This window comes from Sander lucioperca, chromosome 9, assembly GCF_008315115.2.
Source record: "Sander lucioperca isolate FBNREF2018 chromosome 9, SLUC_FBN_1.2, whole genome shotgun sequence".
Taxonomy (NCBI): Eukaryota; Metazoa; Chordata; class Actinopteri; order Perciformes; family Percidae; genus Sander; species Sander lucioperca.
This window is the reverse complement of record NC_050181.1, coordinates 33,881,206-33,897,339: the sequence shown is the minus strand read 5'-3', so window position 1 is coordinate 33,897,339 and position 16,134 is coordinate 33,881,206. Positions and strand designations below refer to the sequence as shown.

Here is a 16,134-nt window from a genome sequence, read left to right as displayed (position 1 = left end):
GAGAAATGGATGAAATGCAGGTGAAGCAACTGAGAGCTGTTATTATCCTCCTGTTAACAGTCTCTCAGTAATCACTTGTCTGGACTTGTCCGCTGGAATCGTAATCTTTTCTTCACTATTCTTCCTGCCTTCTCTGTTTACTTACAGCGCAGCAGAGAAGGTCATGCAAGGGTTTTGTGTTGACATTTCCTCATTATTTCCATTTGTCTGACTCTGTAGAGCAAGTCCTTGAGCTAAGAGGAACTGAATGCTTTGTATATTGTCAAGATACAGTAAGACACATCTGTGTGTCAGCCTCAGTACTCTGATTTAATTAATGTCTGTCAAATTTCAACCAATTTCCCCTGGGTTATCTTGAAGATTAAATCATGACATTATATGAGAACTTCATCTTGCATGTCTTTTGTGGTTTTTCAGGTTCAAAGGAGTGTGTGTCCATGAGGGCCAGCTTCACGCTCTGACAGAGGTAGGAAAACACACCATTTCACATTAAAGCTTGTGAACATACAATATGTGAGATCAAAGTGTCTCTACTAATGAAAGGTAGTGTGCCTATGTTCCTCATACTTCTGTCTGCCGAGCCGATACACCCATGTGTTTGTATATGTTCCTACTATTTTCAGGTGAACATCACGTCATCCACGAGAACAACACAGAAGCACGCTAGCCTGTAATTGCGGAAAAACCAAAAGAACTGAATGTTGTTAAGTAGATATAACACTTAGAGTGTGTGTGTCTGTATGTGTCTGTGAGAAATAAAGATGGAGCGATAATTTGATACAGGCAGTTAATAAAATTCTCCAGAGATGCTTGGTGTTAGGACATACTCCATTAGGCTGCACAAAGCCTATATTTAACCAGTGTGTGTTCATCTGTGTGTCTGTGTGTGTAAGAGAGCGTGATGGCTAGATAACTGTGATAATCACCAATTAGTCCTGCAAAATGCTTGAAAAGCAGTTGATATATTTATTATACTATTTAAAGGCTGGTTGTACAGAAGGTCAAGCCTTATTCTCCTCATTTGGAAGAGAATTGAGAGGTACAAAGGGCAAATATTACCGTGAAACCTAATCTAAAAGACACTGAGCCGATGTGAAGCAGATTCACTTTTGACAGAATGTAAGAGGATATTTGCCCCGGCATTTGTGTCAGACTTCTGTCTGGACATTTGCAATAAATGATATGTTATTAATACAAGCACACACTGGTTAAAATGAAAATCACTAGTCTAAACACAGAAGTCTACAAATATGCTTCAATTCATATTTTGAACTATTAGCCGGGTATCATTTTTGGGACATTGGAAACATGATGGATTCTAGATATGAGAATTTAGCAAAAAATAAAGGAGAATTTAGTCGATTAATTTATGTGCCGATGAACAGAAAATTAATCTGCAACTATTTTGATTAATATGGATTAATTGTTCATTGTTCAAACATTTGCTTCTTACAGCTTCTCGAATGGGAGAAATTGTTGCTTTTCCTTCTTGCATTATAGTAAACCATATTTCTTGAGTTTTCAAATGAAGGTCAGACAAAAAAAGCAATATGAAGATACCAATTTGAGCTCTGGGAAATTGTGATTGCTAATTATTTGAACCAGGGCTTAAGATGCATCTCTGTAATCACGTTTGTGTGGCAAATGCACGTAAATGTGGACAGACAGTACAAAACGCATGATTCATCCCACTCTGAAGAAAGCATACACTGTTAAAGATGCTTCCGGGCGCACGCACATGTACGTGATTATACTGTTGCGTTGCGTGGTGAATGTGCTTATTGTAGCCTCGACAAACAAAGACAAACACCAACTTTCTGCAGTTACATAAGAGAGAAAACCACCTCTTCCTATGCTGAAGTTACGAAGTGACTCCATGCATTGTAAGACACACATATACACACACACTGCGGTAGGTCTGGTTTTCTGGCTGCAGGGTAAACAGATCCTGTTGTGTCGTGTCAGGACCAAACTGAATGCTCTGACCCTCATGCTGTTTTGTTACCTGACCCCCACTATGAGGCCGGGCTCAGAGGAAATGGAGAATTAAGTTACTGCATGGCCCCAAGCTACCTTGAGAAACCTCACTGTCTCTCACGCACAGATGCATGCAAATCCACAAACAACTGCAAAATAGACAGAAAGAAATGAAAGACTTTTTACTTTCTTTTTTTTTTTTTTTTTTTTTTTTTTACTTATTTTTTTATTGAAATTTTCTGTCAACAGTTACAGTGTCAGGTTTTACACACTCCACAAAGCAATTATTCACATATCAGTGTCCTTATTATCCAGTGGTGATGGTGGTGTTCTCTTGCTGTGTTCTATAAACTGTCCATTTTTCCCATTTTTCCTGAAATTGTGTCTCTTGTAATCGTAGTTTATGTGTAATTTTTTTCCATTACAAATACTTCTTCCACAGTGCTCACCCACTGCTCCACGGTCGGGGGTTCTGCTTTATACCATAACCTTGTTATTGCTTTTTTACTTGCCGATAGCAGAACTTTAACAAGATACTCATCCTCTTTTTGAATTATATCTTGTATCAGATTTCCCAGATAAAGTAAAGACAAGACTTGGGTATCTCGTATCCTAGAATTTTTCTTAGACCCCGCCATATTTTATCCCAATATCCTATTATCTTTTGGCATGACCAAAAAATATGCATATGGGCTACATCCATGTGTCCACATATTCTCCAGCATGGTTGCTGGTTACATACAGTTTCCTTCCTAATGTTTAGAGTTCTAAAAAATCTGACCATATTTTTCCAATTGAATTCTCTACAAATCCTGGAGTTAGTGGCCGTGCACTGAGTTTTACAAATATTAAACCATTCCTCCTCATTTATTTGCTCCTTCAACTCTTCTTCCCATTTTTCTTTGATATAAAGAGAGGAAGTATTCCTGCATGACAACAAACTTCTGTATAGGGTTGAGATTACTTTACATTTTTTTCCTTCATAGGCTTTCAAAAACACATTGTCAGTGTCAGTTTTTATCTCCTTCTCATAATAGTCCCTTATCTGTCGGTGTCGATATTGTTCATGTTCATCTAGTCCAAATTTATCCCTTAACTTTTCAAAACTGCAGCTTCCCCCGCTCGACCATGGTACATATCGCTGTAATGCCTTTTTTCATCCATTGCTTAAACCCTTATCGTTCGTACCAGGTACAAACATCGAATCAGATGCGAACCAACTCAAAATCTTCGTCTCCTTCTCCAATTTATGTCTTTCAACAACCTTGTTCCATATTTCAACTGTAGTTTTGGTTATGACTTTTCACTTTTGTGAATTTTGTTAGTATTAAGAGCAGCCAAACAACGGGCAGTACCATCCATATCCGTCTCCCACAAGCAGCCAAAAGCTTGTCCACCGAGAAGTGTTCGGTCTGATTTTAGTTTGTTGGTCAGCTCAGACTGCGTCCAGGGCTGAGATGTTTTAGCATTTCTTTGCGCTCTGGTTACTGTGTCAAATCTCTACATTGCTTGCTCTGACGGTCACTATTTTTCTAATCTATATCCTTCACGTTCCACTTCCGGGATTGCTCCGGTGCTGCAGGAAATTCAGCCGGATGCATGTATTTTCCGTTTCCTTCCGCTTTCTTTGTGTTGGAATTTTAAATTCGGTGGATTTATGAGGACTATGGTTAACTGCTCCTCAGATCTCTGCAGGGTAAATCCAGAAAGCTAGCTAGACTATCTGTCCAATCTGAGTTTTCTCTCGCATGACTATTTTGCAGCGGCTCTGTGCGGAGTTTAGCACCGCCAATGACGGATTGGTTTAAAGAAATGCCATTAAACCAGAGCACGTTTTCCTCCCATCCCCGAATGCTGTGTGGAGTAGCCAGACCCTCCTTCAGCGCGCTTTGGAGGAGGGTCTGGCAAAGCGAGACTACTATTTTTCTGACCATCTGAGCTCCTGAAAAACCTCAGCTGGAAAGCGTACTGCGCTACTATGGCAACCAGCAACCGTGAGCTGCTGCATAACCAGCGGTGGAAGAAGTATTCAGATCCTTTACTTAAGTAAAAGTACTAATACCACAAAAATAAAAGGCTAAAGTAAAGTACAAGTACCTCACATTTGTACTTAAGTACAGTACTTAAGTAAATGTACTTAGTTACATTCCCTCACTGTGCATAACTGCATATTAAACAGAGTTTTTAGGGCGCCTGGGTAGCTCTCCTGGTAGAGCGCGCCCATATGCAGAGGCTCAGTATTCGATGCAGCAGCCGTGGCCCTTTTGCTGCATGTCGTTCCCCCTCTCTCTCCCCTTTCATGTGTAAGCTGTCCTGTCAAAAATAAAGGCCTAAAAATTCCCCCCAAAAAATCTTTAAACCAAGTTTTTAAAACAGTGATTTGGGTATTTATTGCTTTCTGTTTTGATATGTTTGAAAACGTAACATAAAACATAGTTTATGTAAATGCCAGGCCCACAGATTGTTTAAATAAACAATTTGTTGACACATTTTGCAGCATCCTTTGATTGTCTTCAAGGCACCAACTTTGGGATCCACTGATATAGAGCACAGAGCCTTGTATTGTCTCTGCTGAATCTCAATCTAATGCTTTTTATAGGAAATGCTCCTGCAATCATAATCTGGGCTAATGGTAATTCGTGACCCATGGCAGGATTATACTGCTGTTTGAAGCTGCTCCCAGCAGCAAACAAGGAAACTTTTGTTTGAGTCTTTCCAGGTTTTTTTTTTTTTAAACCTGAAACACAGACAGTGTAGCAGAACAATTACCACAACAGTATGTTTCTCATTTCCTTTAGCCCTCGAGGTTATGCACGATCACGGCGAGGCACTGATATGGCTCAAACATGTGCTATGTCAAGTAATTACTGTGGTATATCGGTAACTTGACAAATAGGATAGAGCAAATTCCAGAGGAAAATACTGATAAGAGGATTTTTAGAATGCAACTTTACTTCCATTCATTTACTTTTAGTTGACACAGCAGGTGCACTCGCTAAACTCGCTAAACCACGTGATTTGCATTTTGGACCAGGAAAAAACTTTGCACTCGCTGCGTATCCTGTTAGCATGAGAATAAAATGGGTGCTGTCTAGATCTTAAATGAGATGATGAAGGAATGAAGTTGGATTAGTCTGAGTTTTAATTGTCTCCAGTGGAGTTTTCCCCTATTGTTTCTCTCTACCAGGCAGACAGCAGATGTTGAACTCTGTGGCTATTGAGGAATTCGTTGGACAAATACTGTAATCCTCTGGTGTCTTCAATTGGGGTGTGTGTGTGTGTGTGTGTGTGTGTGTGTGTGTGCGCGTGTGTCAGGACATTTGATAGTATAAGACTGTACGGATGTCAACGTTTTGGGATGTGGTAAAACATTGCTTTATCTGTTATTTCCTGAGTCCTCAGCCCTTTTTGACATTTCAAAATAATAGCAATAAATCATTGTGGCAGTACCTTCTGGGCTCTAATAGACTCTTGTCTGAACTGTTGATTAGGATCTAAAAAAGAAAAGACATGCAATGGACATGAGGCTTATTCGTGTCTGGTGGAATATTTTTAATCTGATCTGAGGAAAAATAATGAATTTAAATAGAGTCCAAAAAAAAAGAGGCCATAAATGTTGCAGAAAGTACACTTCTTGTCTTCACCAGGCGACATTCTAGTTTATTGCAGTATACCACTGAGTTAATATTTAAAACAAGATTTGTTATCATAGAGATATTTACTCTAGCAGTAACAAACTGCTAGTATAGGTCACTCGGGCAGTGGATCCAAAAACAATGCACAAATATTATGTGACATACCTAAACCATAGGTATAGATATATACTCATATGCTTTAATACGAAACATACCTACATGGGCTTTCTGAGCTAACTGTATCACAATGAGTTTAACATGGTTGGCATGGCAGGTTTTCCATATTAGCGTTCCTGGGCTCCAATCCAAAGTGAATCTATTAAGCATCAAGCCAGTTATATGCATGTTTATTTTTTTTATATACTTTAAATTAAATTCTAAATGTATAAGGATACTTCTTAAAGATGCCACTGATTGAAAACTCAGTCTAGTTTGTGTCTTTTGACATCGCCATTGTCCTTACGCACTTAAAATGAAGGTAGTCTGAAGAGATGGTGTGACCCTGCATTCAGCTGGAAAACTCACACGCTGTTGCATTACTAAAACAACCTTTGAACGTACTCATGTTCCACCAAAACAAGTTCCTTCCTGAGGCTATTTTGCAGAGGCACCGTGGCTCCGTCCGGCGCTTAGCACCGCCCAATACGATTGTGATTGGTTTAAAGAAATGCCAATAAACCACCATCCCGGAATGCTGTGTGGACTAACAAGACCCTCCTCCGCAGCGTTGTGGAGGAAGGTCTGTCAATGTGAGACTAGGATTAATCTAACCAGAAGACAGTTTTTTTCAATTGTGTGAAGCAGTAGAGGCCTCCTCCCCCCTCACCATCTACCATGTAGTACAGTTCTGTGCCTGTCGGTCATACCGATAACCTCAGCTAAACCAGACCATCTCTTTATCCCATCCCAGCTATATCTAGTTAACCACTGTTGTTCGTGATATATGACATGGGATTAGTGTGTCTGTGTGTGTGTGTGTGTGTGTGTGTGTGTGTGTGTGTGTGTGTGTGTGTGTGTGTGTGTGTGTTTGCATGCAAGCAGGTCAGACAAGTAATTCTGGATCAGAGCTGACAGACAGAGGGAAGGACCCTGGATACATTTAAAACCCACTGAGCTGATTTGTCCTCTTGGCTGCCCACTCGTCAGCCTGATCAGACGGTCCACATTCATGCCCGCAGGAAACAAGCAGTTCTGTCAGCCTGTTGGATAAGCTGCCAGCCGTATTTTTTTTTTGTTAGCCAATTGCTCGATACACCAGCTAGCCCCCAGGCAGGCAGGCCCTGTAACCCAAACTACCCACCAATCAGTCATCCACTGTGTGAGCCAGCTGGATAGCCAGTTGGTTTGTGTTAGTCAGTACCTTTTATGTCACCAGTTGATCAATGAATTTTGAAGCCAGCTAACTAGGGCTGGGACGATATGCTTTTGTCCCGATTCGATTCTTTCACCATACATGGCTGCCGATTCCATTTGTATTGCGATTTTTATTTATTGCGATTCAATAGTATTGAGTATTGTGATTTTCTTTTTCTTCTTTAACAAAAACAAAAGTTGAATAATACCCTTCTAGAGACACTATATCATGAGACATTTCTAAAAACTAATTGTTTTCTAAGAAGAATGCACATCGCGTCAGTCAGTCAGTCTGACATTTATTTCATTTGTAAAGAAGAACATAACATGGATGTTCTGCATGTTCTGCTTTCGCTCTGTTTGGCTGGAAACGGATATGATGGAGTCGCAGTCAGTGGTATCGTATAAACAGAAAATATTTAGGTGAATCATTGGTAAAAAATAAATAAATTTAAATTAAAAAACATTGATTCTAGGAAAAAGAATCAATTTGAAAACGTTCTATTTTTGATGTTTCCCCCCCCACCCCTACAGATAACCAAGTCTGTTTTTTTTGTCACTGGCAGCAGAGAGTGTTGCATTGCTATGATTATTATGAGTATTTATGCTACATTTACTACATCTCACATTTAATTCCTGTGAAATCTTTCCAGCTCACTGATACAATGGCACAAACAAGAAGATCGTGCTATTAAGAGCATAACATGGCAATTTATTTCATTTTAGTAATCAATTATTGTTTGGCAAATTATATCGTTCAATTTCTTCAGTCCATAGATTCTGAAGCCCATAATTCAGCCATCTATTTGTGTTTTGTTAACATGCTAGCAGAAATAAAATTTCAAGAAATTTCTTAGATCCCATTTTTTGGCCTAGAACCATTTAGTTACCATAGTTTTTGTTCCTTTCCTTGTGTGTCATTGTTTTGTTAATATTTGCCTACTTATGTATCTGTGTGTATCTTTGTCTTTCTGCAGTACATCAATGGTGGAAACCTGGAGCAGCTTCTAGACAGCAACAAACACTTGAGTTGGCCCACAAGGGTGAAACTGGCCTGTGAGATCGGCAGCGGACTGGCCTACTTGCACTCCAAAGGCATATTCCACCGGGACCTCACCTCCAAGGTTAGCTACACAGGCTAATTGGTCGTTAAGAGGAAAAACCAGAGCTGAAAATAGAACTGCAGGCTTATTGTGGCACCAGTACAACCCAGTAGCATTTCCTGTAGATTTGTGTTTTTTAAATCTACATTAGATTAGATAAGCGATTTATTTTGATCAATGGGAGCTTTAATGTATAATGTTTTTGGTTTAGAGACCCACATACTGTCCTCAACCTGTTTCAGTCACTCACTAGACACAAAAGACTTAAGACCTGTGTTAGATGGCGGATACAAATGTTAAAGGTCACATATTATGCTTTTCCGTGTTTTCTTATGTGCTGATTACCTCAAATAATGAGGTAAATGTATTTTAGACAAATCCCTGTGAGCTAAAACGTTTAGATTTCCAACTATTCTGAACACTTCAATTTCAACAGTTTTTTTTACTCTCGACTAAGTGTTACGCAACTCTAAGCCGGCCTGCAATGATTGGTCATCTGCTCCAAGTAGGCAGGACTGGAGTGTTTTTTTAAGCCACTGCGGTGTTAAAGTTGTCCCATGTAACTACATGCTAACGGCAGTAAACAATGTCACCTTGGCTGCCAGTGTGGTTAAATTCTCCCCAATTCCGCGTCACATTACTCCTGAAACATATCCGATTGGGTAGTGTGCTGCTTCGTCCCACTACAATCTAACGTTAGCATAACGCGACATAGCTGTAATCCATACCTGCCAACACTCCCGTTTTTCCCGGGTTTCTCCCGTTTTTTAGCCCTATCTCCCGGACCCCTCCCAGTTTGTTATTTCTCCCGGGAAACTCCCGTAATTTGCATGGCCCCAAACTCCTTTTATAAATAATCGGAACAATATGTTTGTCTAATGTTGACCAGTTGCCAGATCTTGTATGAAACGCATCCTATTCACACAATCCACACACCATATACAATTTTCAACCCATTTGTTAGGTGTGTCGCATTGATTTTAATGTAGCGCACAGTGGGAAAAATTACCCAGCACATTAAAACACAGCGGCACCATCGCGCAGAAGAGGCACATATGGGCACACAGGCGATTTCATCCTTCATCACGAAAGGACAGACAGAGGCAGAAAACATGATGCAAGCTGAAGTCACTTAACACTTACAGTACAGTTAACATTACCCCCCTCCCTCCAGATCAGACTGGGCTTTTTCTGGAGGAGGGCTTAAAGAGACAGGTGCGCCTACAGAGCGTCTCATACAGAGGGTGAATACAGGTGCAGCAGCCATGGGCAGTATGAGAATTATTAGTAGTATTTTTTTAACATTAAAGCATGTAAACATGTTCTAGTATAAACACAAAATGCAAGTATAATCCTGAAAATGCTATAATAGTTGCCCTTTAAATGTGTTAGGTGTCTAGACACACTTATCTGCTCCTAGACATGTTAACCTCTCTGTAGAGAACACAGTGTCGCAGTCAAATGTGATAATCTGTACCAGGCAGCTCCTAGTTTTCCAACTTGCCCCAGAGCCATGTTGGCATGGAGCTGGCAGGGAAGGAGGCACAGCATGTACTCTGCTGTAAAGGCCTACCTATAGTCTGTCTAGGCTTAAAACGTTGTTCATCTCTAGAAGAATACAAAAGTGGCACCAAGAACAGTGGTAGAATGTAACTAAGTACATTTACTCAAGTACTGTACTTAAGTACAAATGTTGAGGTACTTTACTTGAGTCTTTTCTTTTCATGCCACTTTCTACTTCTACTCCGCTACATTTCAGAGAGAAATATTGCACTTTTTACTTCACTACATTCATCTGACAGCTTTAGTTAATAGTTACTTTACAAATTCAGATTTTTGCATACAAAAAACTCATGTAGTTTAAGAAATACAATGTTTTATTATCAATTAAACTAACACACAACTGTTTGGATCCTTTCCAATTTCTAAAATGTGAGGATTTTTCTGTGTTGAGTACTCTTTTTAATACTTTAAGTACATTTTACTGATGATACTTACATACTTTAAAAAAAGTAACATTTTCAATGCAGGACTTACTTGTAACAGAGTATTTTTTACTGTGTGGTATTAGTACTTTGACTTAAGTAAAGGATCTTACTTCCTCCACCACTGACCGAGAAGTTAGTAAGTGAAACCTGTTATAGTAGACAATTATTTTGCAGTTTTACATGGTGTGGTCATAGCCTCGCAGATTATAGTTCCTCATTAATACAAAGTCCATTTGTTCATGACTTATACCTCAGTCATAAAGCTCAATCGATAGGGCAACTTTCTCTCCGTTTTATATATATATTCTAACTAGTACTATCTACTTGTTCCAAGTACTTTCTCTTTCCAACTGTAACTTCATCCTGTTTTAGAGATTATAGTGTGTTTTTATAGAGCTTCATGTCAATGTACCCTTCCATTATAAAGGAGTTATGAGCTATAAATTCACAACGTACAAGAACGCCCCAGGAATAAGGCTATGACACATAGTAATAGTAAACACAAAGGCACTTATTTATATTTATTTTTTATAAATTTATTATTTTTTTATTATATTATTTATTTAATTATACAAATATGTACTGTACATTATTGTACACTGAAGCCACATGGTACAGCACGCTGTGCAAATGTGTAAAAGAATTGTGAGTATATAGAACATTAACGTTCAGCTCAATTCAGTATCTGTGGCTACCAAATGTCAGTTTAACTGTCATGTTACACAGGGTTGTGCAAATGAAGTCAGCCCTGAGTGCACGTACGGTTTGGTACTGTACAATTACAGAACTGCTTGTGTAATATTGATGGCCATGGCGACGAACAGTAACAGTAGATTTACAGATAGTTCAGTTTAGGGCGAAGAGGAAGTGTTCAAACTTCAGAGCAATGCAAATTTAAGTCTCCTGTTAATTCCCATTTTGTGATGTCCAGATAATGAGAATGTAAATAATACTGAAGGCTTAAGTTCAATCAGAAAGTGGAGGTTTGGCTGATATTGTCATACTGCAAAATGTTTTTTTTTTTTTTTGTTTTTTTTAAATCCCCCAGTGTCTCAACTTCCTCATCTTAATGTGTGTGATGATAGTGATAATGTTTTTGGTGTTCACAGAACTGCCTTATCAAATGTGATGACAACTGCTACACCGCGGTGGTGGGAGACTTTGGCCTGGCAGAGAAGATCCCCACCAATCTGTAAGAAGTTCTCCACTGATTACTGCTCTACATAAATACACCCAGGCCTACATCTTCATTAGGAATTACCTACTGTAATTACTTATGGAAGCTCATTTCCTTTCTTCTAACTGCCTTACTGAGTTAATGCATTATTTAATAGTTTTGATTTAAAAGCTGTAGTGTGTAACTTTTTGATATTAATGAACGACTGTTACATTCAAGCCATTGCCAAATGAGTTGATACAAAGCTAATCAAGCCTATCAGCTCCACACAACTCTCTCTGTATTTCTCAGTATGACTATGTTCAGAAGATTGTGTCTTCCGGCAACTTTCGCGTGCAAAAACTGGAGTGAAGATAATGACCTCTTCTGAAGAGTCCATAATGGTTTTTTTAATCCTCCATGTCCTCCTTGGTTACAAGCAACTGCGTGGATCACGGTTGTTGTCATTACTAAGAATTAGTCATGGGGGAGACACTATAGCTTTAACATTGAATCTAATGAATGTGTAGTGTAAAAGGGGCTGTCACCCAACTCTCAGCCTCTTTTAGCTCTTTGTTTTGGTTTAGAATGGCACAGTTATCGGTGGTTGAGTCTCAGCTGTTGGCTTGTACACAAACCCATGCACACTACCTGCCAATCGGCAAACGGACAGCTAGTGACTGGCTGATGAACAAAGTCGAACATTTGGCAGTTGGAATCAGAAAACTAGAGCTAAAGGAATAGTGAATATTGGACTTTTTTATAGGTGGTGAAAAAGACTCCAATTGAGTGCTAACGTTGTAGGGCTGCACGATATGAGGAAAATATCAAAATCATCTGTATCAGCCTTTTATTTGCCTGATAACCGAGAAAAGTTAATTTAAGTTAATTTAAAGTTAATTCATTAAAAAGTGTGCTACTTTGGCTCGGCTACAGCTCTGTGTCTGTCCCTCTGCTTCGGTTTCACTCTCCACTGAGTCTGACTTAATGCCCCCCCCTGCCTTTAACAAATATTTGGATATCGCACTAGTCCATACTGCGATTTCGATAAAATTGCGGTCAATTGTGCAGGCCCTATACTGTAACGTTCTTGTCTGCCTGAGTCTATGTGTGTGACCAGCCAGTTGTTTAATAATTTAATAATCCAGTGATGTGCTGGTACAGTAGCTTGTTTTGATGTTTTGTCTGCCCCCACTAAAAAAAAAACACTGGCATGATAACTTCAATGTTTTGGTATATGTGACATCATTGATCGGGTTAATGTATCTGTTGATGTAGTTTTTTTTTTGCCCTAACCCTTACCTTGTTATTCATTTTTGAAGATTAGGCCCTTGTTATTGTTATAGCTACGCTGCACCTCATTTTACACCAGGAGTTAATCTTCTCTCTGACACTTTAAAGACATGTCAAGATATAGAGTATGTCACATCTGGTGCAACTTATTTTAAATAGCCTCAAAAAGAGAAAATGTCAGGTCAGAGAATGTGTATCCCAATATCATTATGTCCATGTCATCTCTCTACTACAATGTGTTTTTGTTCGTTTGGCTATTTGTAACTCACTTAAGTGTGTTCCTCCTCCTCATACCAGGCACAAGGGTTATTTATTAACATGCGCGCCTGGCACTGACATCACAGTATGCTGTACAGTTCACATTCTCAACTTTACTTTTGATAACAGGAGGATACTATCAGTACAGGGTTTTGGTTATTTAATGCTGCAGTACCACAATGAAGGATTTTCTCTCTTTTTTTTTTTAAACGTCTTCAGGAACAGAGTTGATACAATTTTGACCGATGATAGTTTCTAAATCTTGTATATCTATGCGTACAGTATGTGTGTGGGGGATGTAAAACATGTATAAATTAGGCACAAAGAATGTAGCCACGCCTATCATTTTTCACTAAGTGAAGTTTCGGTTTGCCAGTGGGTGACACATCTTTGCCAACAAAGATTTGAGATTTAAAAAAAAAAAAAAGAATTTGGTCCCGACTTCACCTGATCTAAATCTAAACAGAGCAAAAGCTAGTGAATTTAAAGGACTATCTGACATCTCTTTAAGACTGAAAAATGTGAAAATGTTACTTAAAAGTATGTAAGTATCATCAGGAAAATGTACTTAAAGTATTAAAAGTGAAAGTGGTCAATGCAGAAAAATCTTCACATTTTAGAAACTGTTATTTTGTGTGGGAGTTACAATAAATTATAATGAAACATCATATTGCATAAACCATAATTTGTAAAGTAACTAGTAACTAAAGCTGTCAGATTAATGAAGTGCAGTAAAAAGTACAATATTTCTCTCTGAAATGTAGTTGAGTAGAAGTAGAAAGTGGCATGAAAAGAAAAGACTCAAGTACAAGTACCTCAACATTTGTAGGCTACTTAAGTACAGTACTTGAGTAAATGTCCTTAGTTACATTCCACCACTGCCTAGAGAGTACACACAGAGAAAACAAAACCATTCAACCAGGAAGACAGAATTCAGGAGTTGACTCAAAGCCTCTGAAGTTTCTTGAAGTATTTGGCACAAACGACTTGCTCAGTATAATGGACCAAATCCATTAATGTGTTATACATAATCAATGTGTGTGTGTTGTTTGTGTGCAGTGCTGAAGTAGAGAAACTGTCAGTGGTTGGTTCTCCTTTCTGGATGGCTCCGGAGGTGCTAAGGGATGAACCCTACAACGAGAAGGTAAAGTTTGACCTCAAGTTGCAAGTAGTGGTATAAACTGAGATGGTGTGGAAAAATGAACTTAAGAGGGAGAGGGAGGGATTACATCAGAACTTAAACACTTGGGTGAAATGGATCATCACAGGCAGCAACAATGGGATATAGATCAAAGCAAATCACTTATAATACATAGAGAAATAATGAGCTGGGATGAAGATGATCATTGATCATAGATTTCCGTGTGTGTGTGTGTGTGTGTGTGTGTGTGTGTGTGTGTGTGTGTGTGTGTGTGTGTGTGTGTGTGTGTGTGTGTGTGTGTGTGTGTGTGTGTGTGCGTGTGTGTGTGTGTGTGTTCTTGTTTAACTATATTCGTGGGGTCCAAAACCCGGGTATACAGTATACTTGTGGGGTCCGGACAGCTTTGTGGGGCCAAAATGCTGGACCCCACAACTTTAAAGGGCTGTTTGAGGGTTAAGACTTGGTTTTAGGGTTAGGCATTTAGTTGTGGTAAGGGGCTAGGGAATGCATTATGTCAATGACGGGTCCCCACAAAGATAATGCCACGCACTATGTGTGTCAGACAGTTTACCATTTTTGAAAAAGAAAACAAGTGTTGGTGTTTGCATGTGTTTATGTGTGTCTGTCTGTTTTCAGGCGGATGTGTTCTCCTACGGTATAGTCCTGTGTGAGATCATTGCGAGGGTCCAGGCTGACCCAGACTTCCTCCCCCGCACAGAGGTGACTGCTCATCTACTTCTCACATCTTTTCCACCCTGTAATCTTGTATCACCTCCACCTGCCTGTTTCCTTTGTCCACAGGTTGATCTGTTGATCCCATAATTGACACCTTGTTTATACAGTGTGATATTCACATGACTCACACAGACCTTAAAGTGTGTGGCAAAGTCAGTTGTTTGCCTCTGTGCCAGCAGCGGCTGTGGCCGGGCCGGAGGCATTATGATGTCCGTCCGTCCGTAAGTCTGTGATAACACGTTATCTTTGAACCCTCTGGAGGGAAAATCACCACATTTGGCACAAATGTTAATTTGGACTCCAGGACGACATGAACTAATTAGACCTGTGACGTCATGTCTGTCCATTCCATTCTTGTGAAGGCGATATCTCATCTGATGACCACTTTCTGCTTTATGATGAATCATGCTGAATCATCAAACTGACTCAAACTGAATTAAGCATAGCCAGACCTATCTCCACAACGCTGCGGAGTGAGGTCTGACAACAGGAGCAAACACTCCTGGATAGGAGAAAAAAACGCTCTGGGTTGTTTGCATTTCTTTAAACCAATCACAATCGTCCTGGGCGGCGCTAAGCTCTGGACACAGTGACGGTGGCTCTGCAAAATAGTCTCAGGAAGGAACTTGTTTTGGTGGAACATTTGCACCCCGCAAAAGAAAACGCCACATACAATATTAAATAAAGTTCACACTATACAGTAACGTGAGCTGTTTAAATTAGCTGGATACATGGTTAAACCTCATTTGCTCTTACCAGTGTATCACCATGTGTACTTCGTCCACAGCAATCCCACCAATTGGTCCCAAAACTACCCAGTTAGAGAGGAAATGCTGTGTACTTTGTAAATCTTTACATTTAGTTCAATGCAGCGGTTAACCTTAAAACAACTGTACCTATTTTTTAATGTAAATTCTTATAATATTTTACAAAATATTGTAAAAACTTTTTGAAAGCTGCAGAAACCTTTTCTTCTGTCTCACAGCCTGTGTGATTTAAAATGTCAGTGGACTGAGCCAAAATGCAAACTTGGCAGTCAGCCGGACCGTGTCTGAGGGTTTAGTATGACATGAAGCTGCTTTTGGCAGAGGAGTTGCAGTATGTCAAACATCTGATGAAGCTCTGTCCATCTCTGTGTTTATCCCACTTTTAGAATGGTAAATACATATTTCCTGTTTAACTTTCGTCTATCGAAATCTCTCTGTCTTCTCTCCCTCCTGAGCAGAACTTCGGCCTGGACTATCACACGTTCCAGCACATGGTTGGAGACTGTCCGCCAGACTTCCTCCAGCTGGCCTTCAACTGCTGCAATGTGAGTCCACTACACTTCTGTCCAATCAGTGTGTCTCTGTCTCGGTCACATAAGACATTACAGTATTGTAACAAATTCCCTGTCTACTTGTGATAGTACACGGCACGTAAACCACGCCCTTTATTATCATAAAACGTATTTTTTTTCTCAAAGGAACATGAAATTGACAATAGAACATGTATC

General features: G+C 39.5%; 1 protein-coding gene across 2 annotated transcripts in view; it reads left to right on the top strand.

The window, feature by feature from the left end:
* Positions 1-16,134, top strand: part of tesk2 (testis associated actin remodelling kinase 2) — a 47,147-nt gene that overhangs the window by 19,827 nt on the left and 11,186 nt on the right. For both annotated transcript variants that reach the window (XM_031298124.2, XM_031298123.2), the window contains 6 exons: positions 418-466; positions 7,943-8,089; positions 11,166-11,248; positions 13,823-13,907; positions 14,541-14,624; positions 15,865-15,951. In XM_031298124.2, coding sequence (XP_031153984.1) covers positions 418-466; positions 7,943-8,089; positions 11,166-11,248; positions 13,823-13,907; positions 14,541-14,624; positions 15,865-15,951 — 535 coding nt within the window. The remainder of the gene's footprint in view (positions 1-417; positions 467-7,942; positions 8,090-11,165; positions 11,249-13,822; positions 13,908-14,540; positions 14,625-15,864; positions 15,952-16,134) is intronic.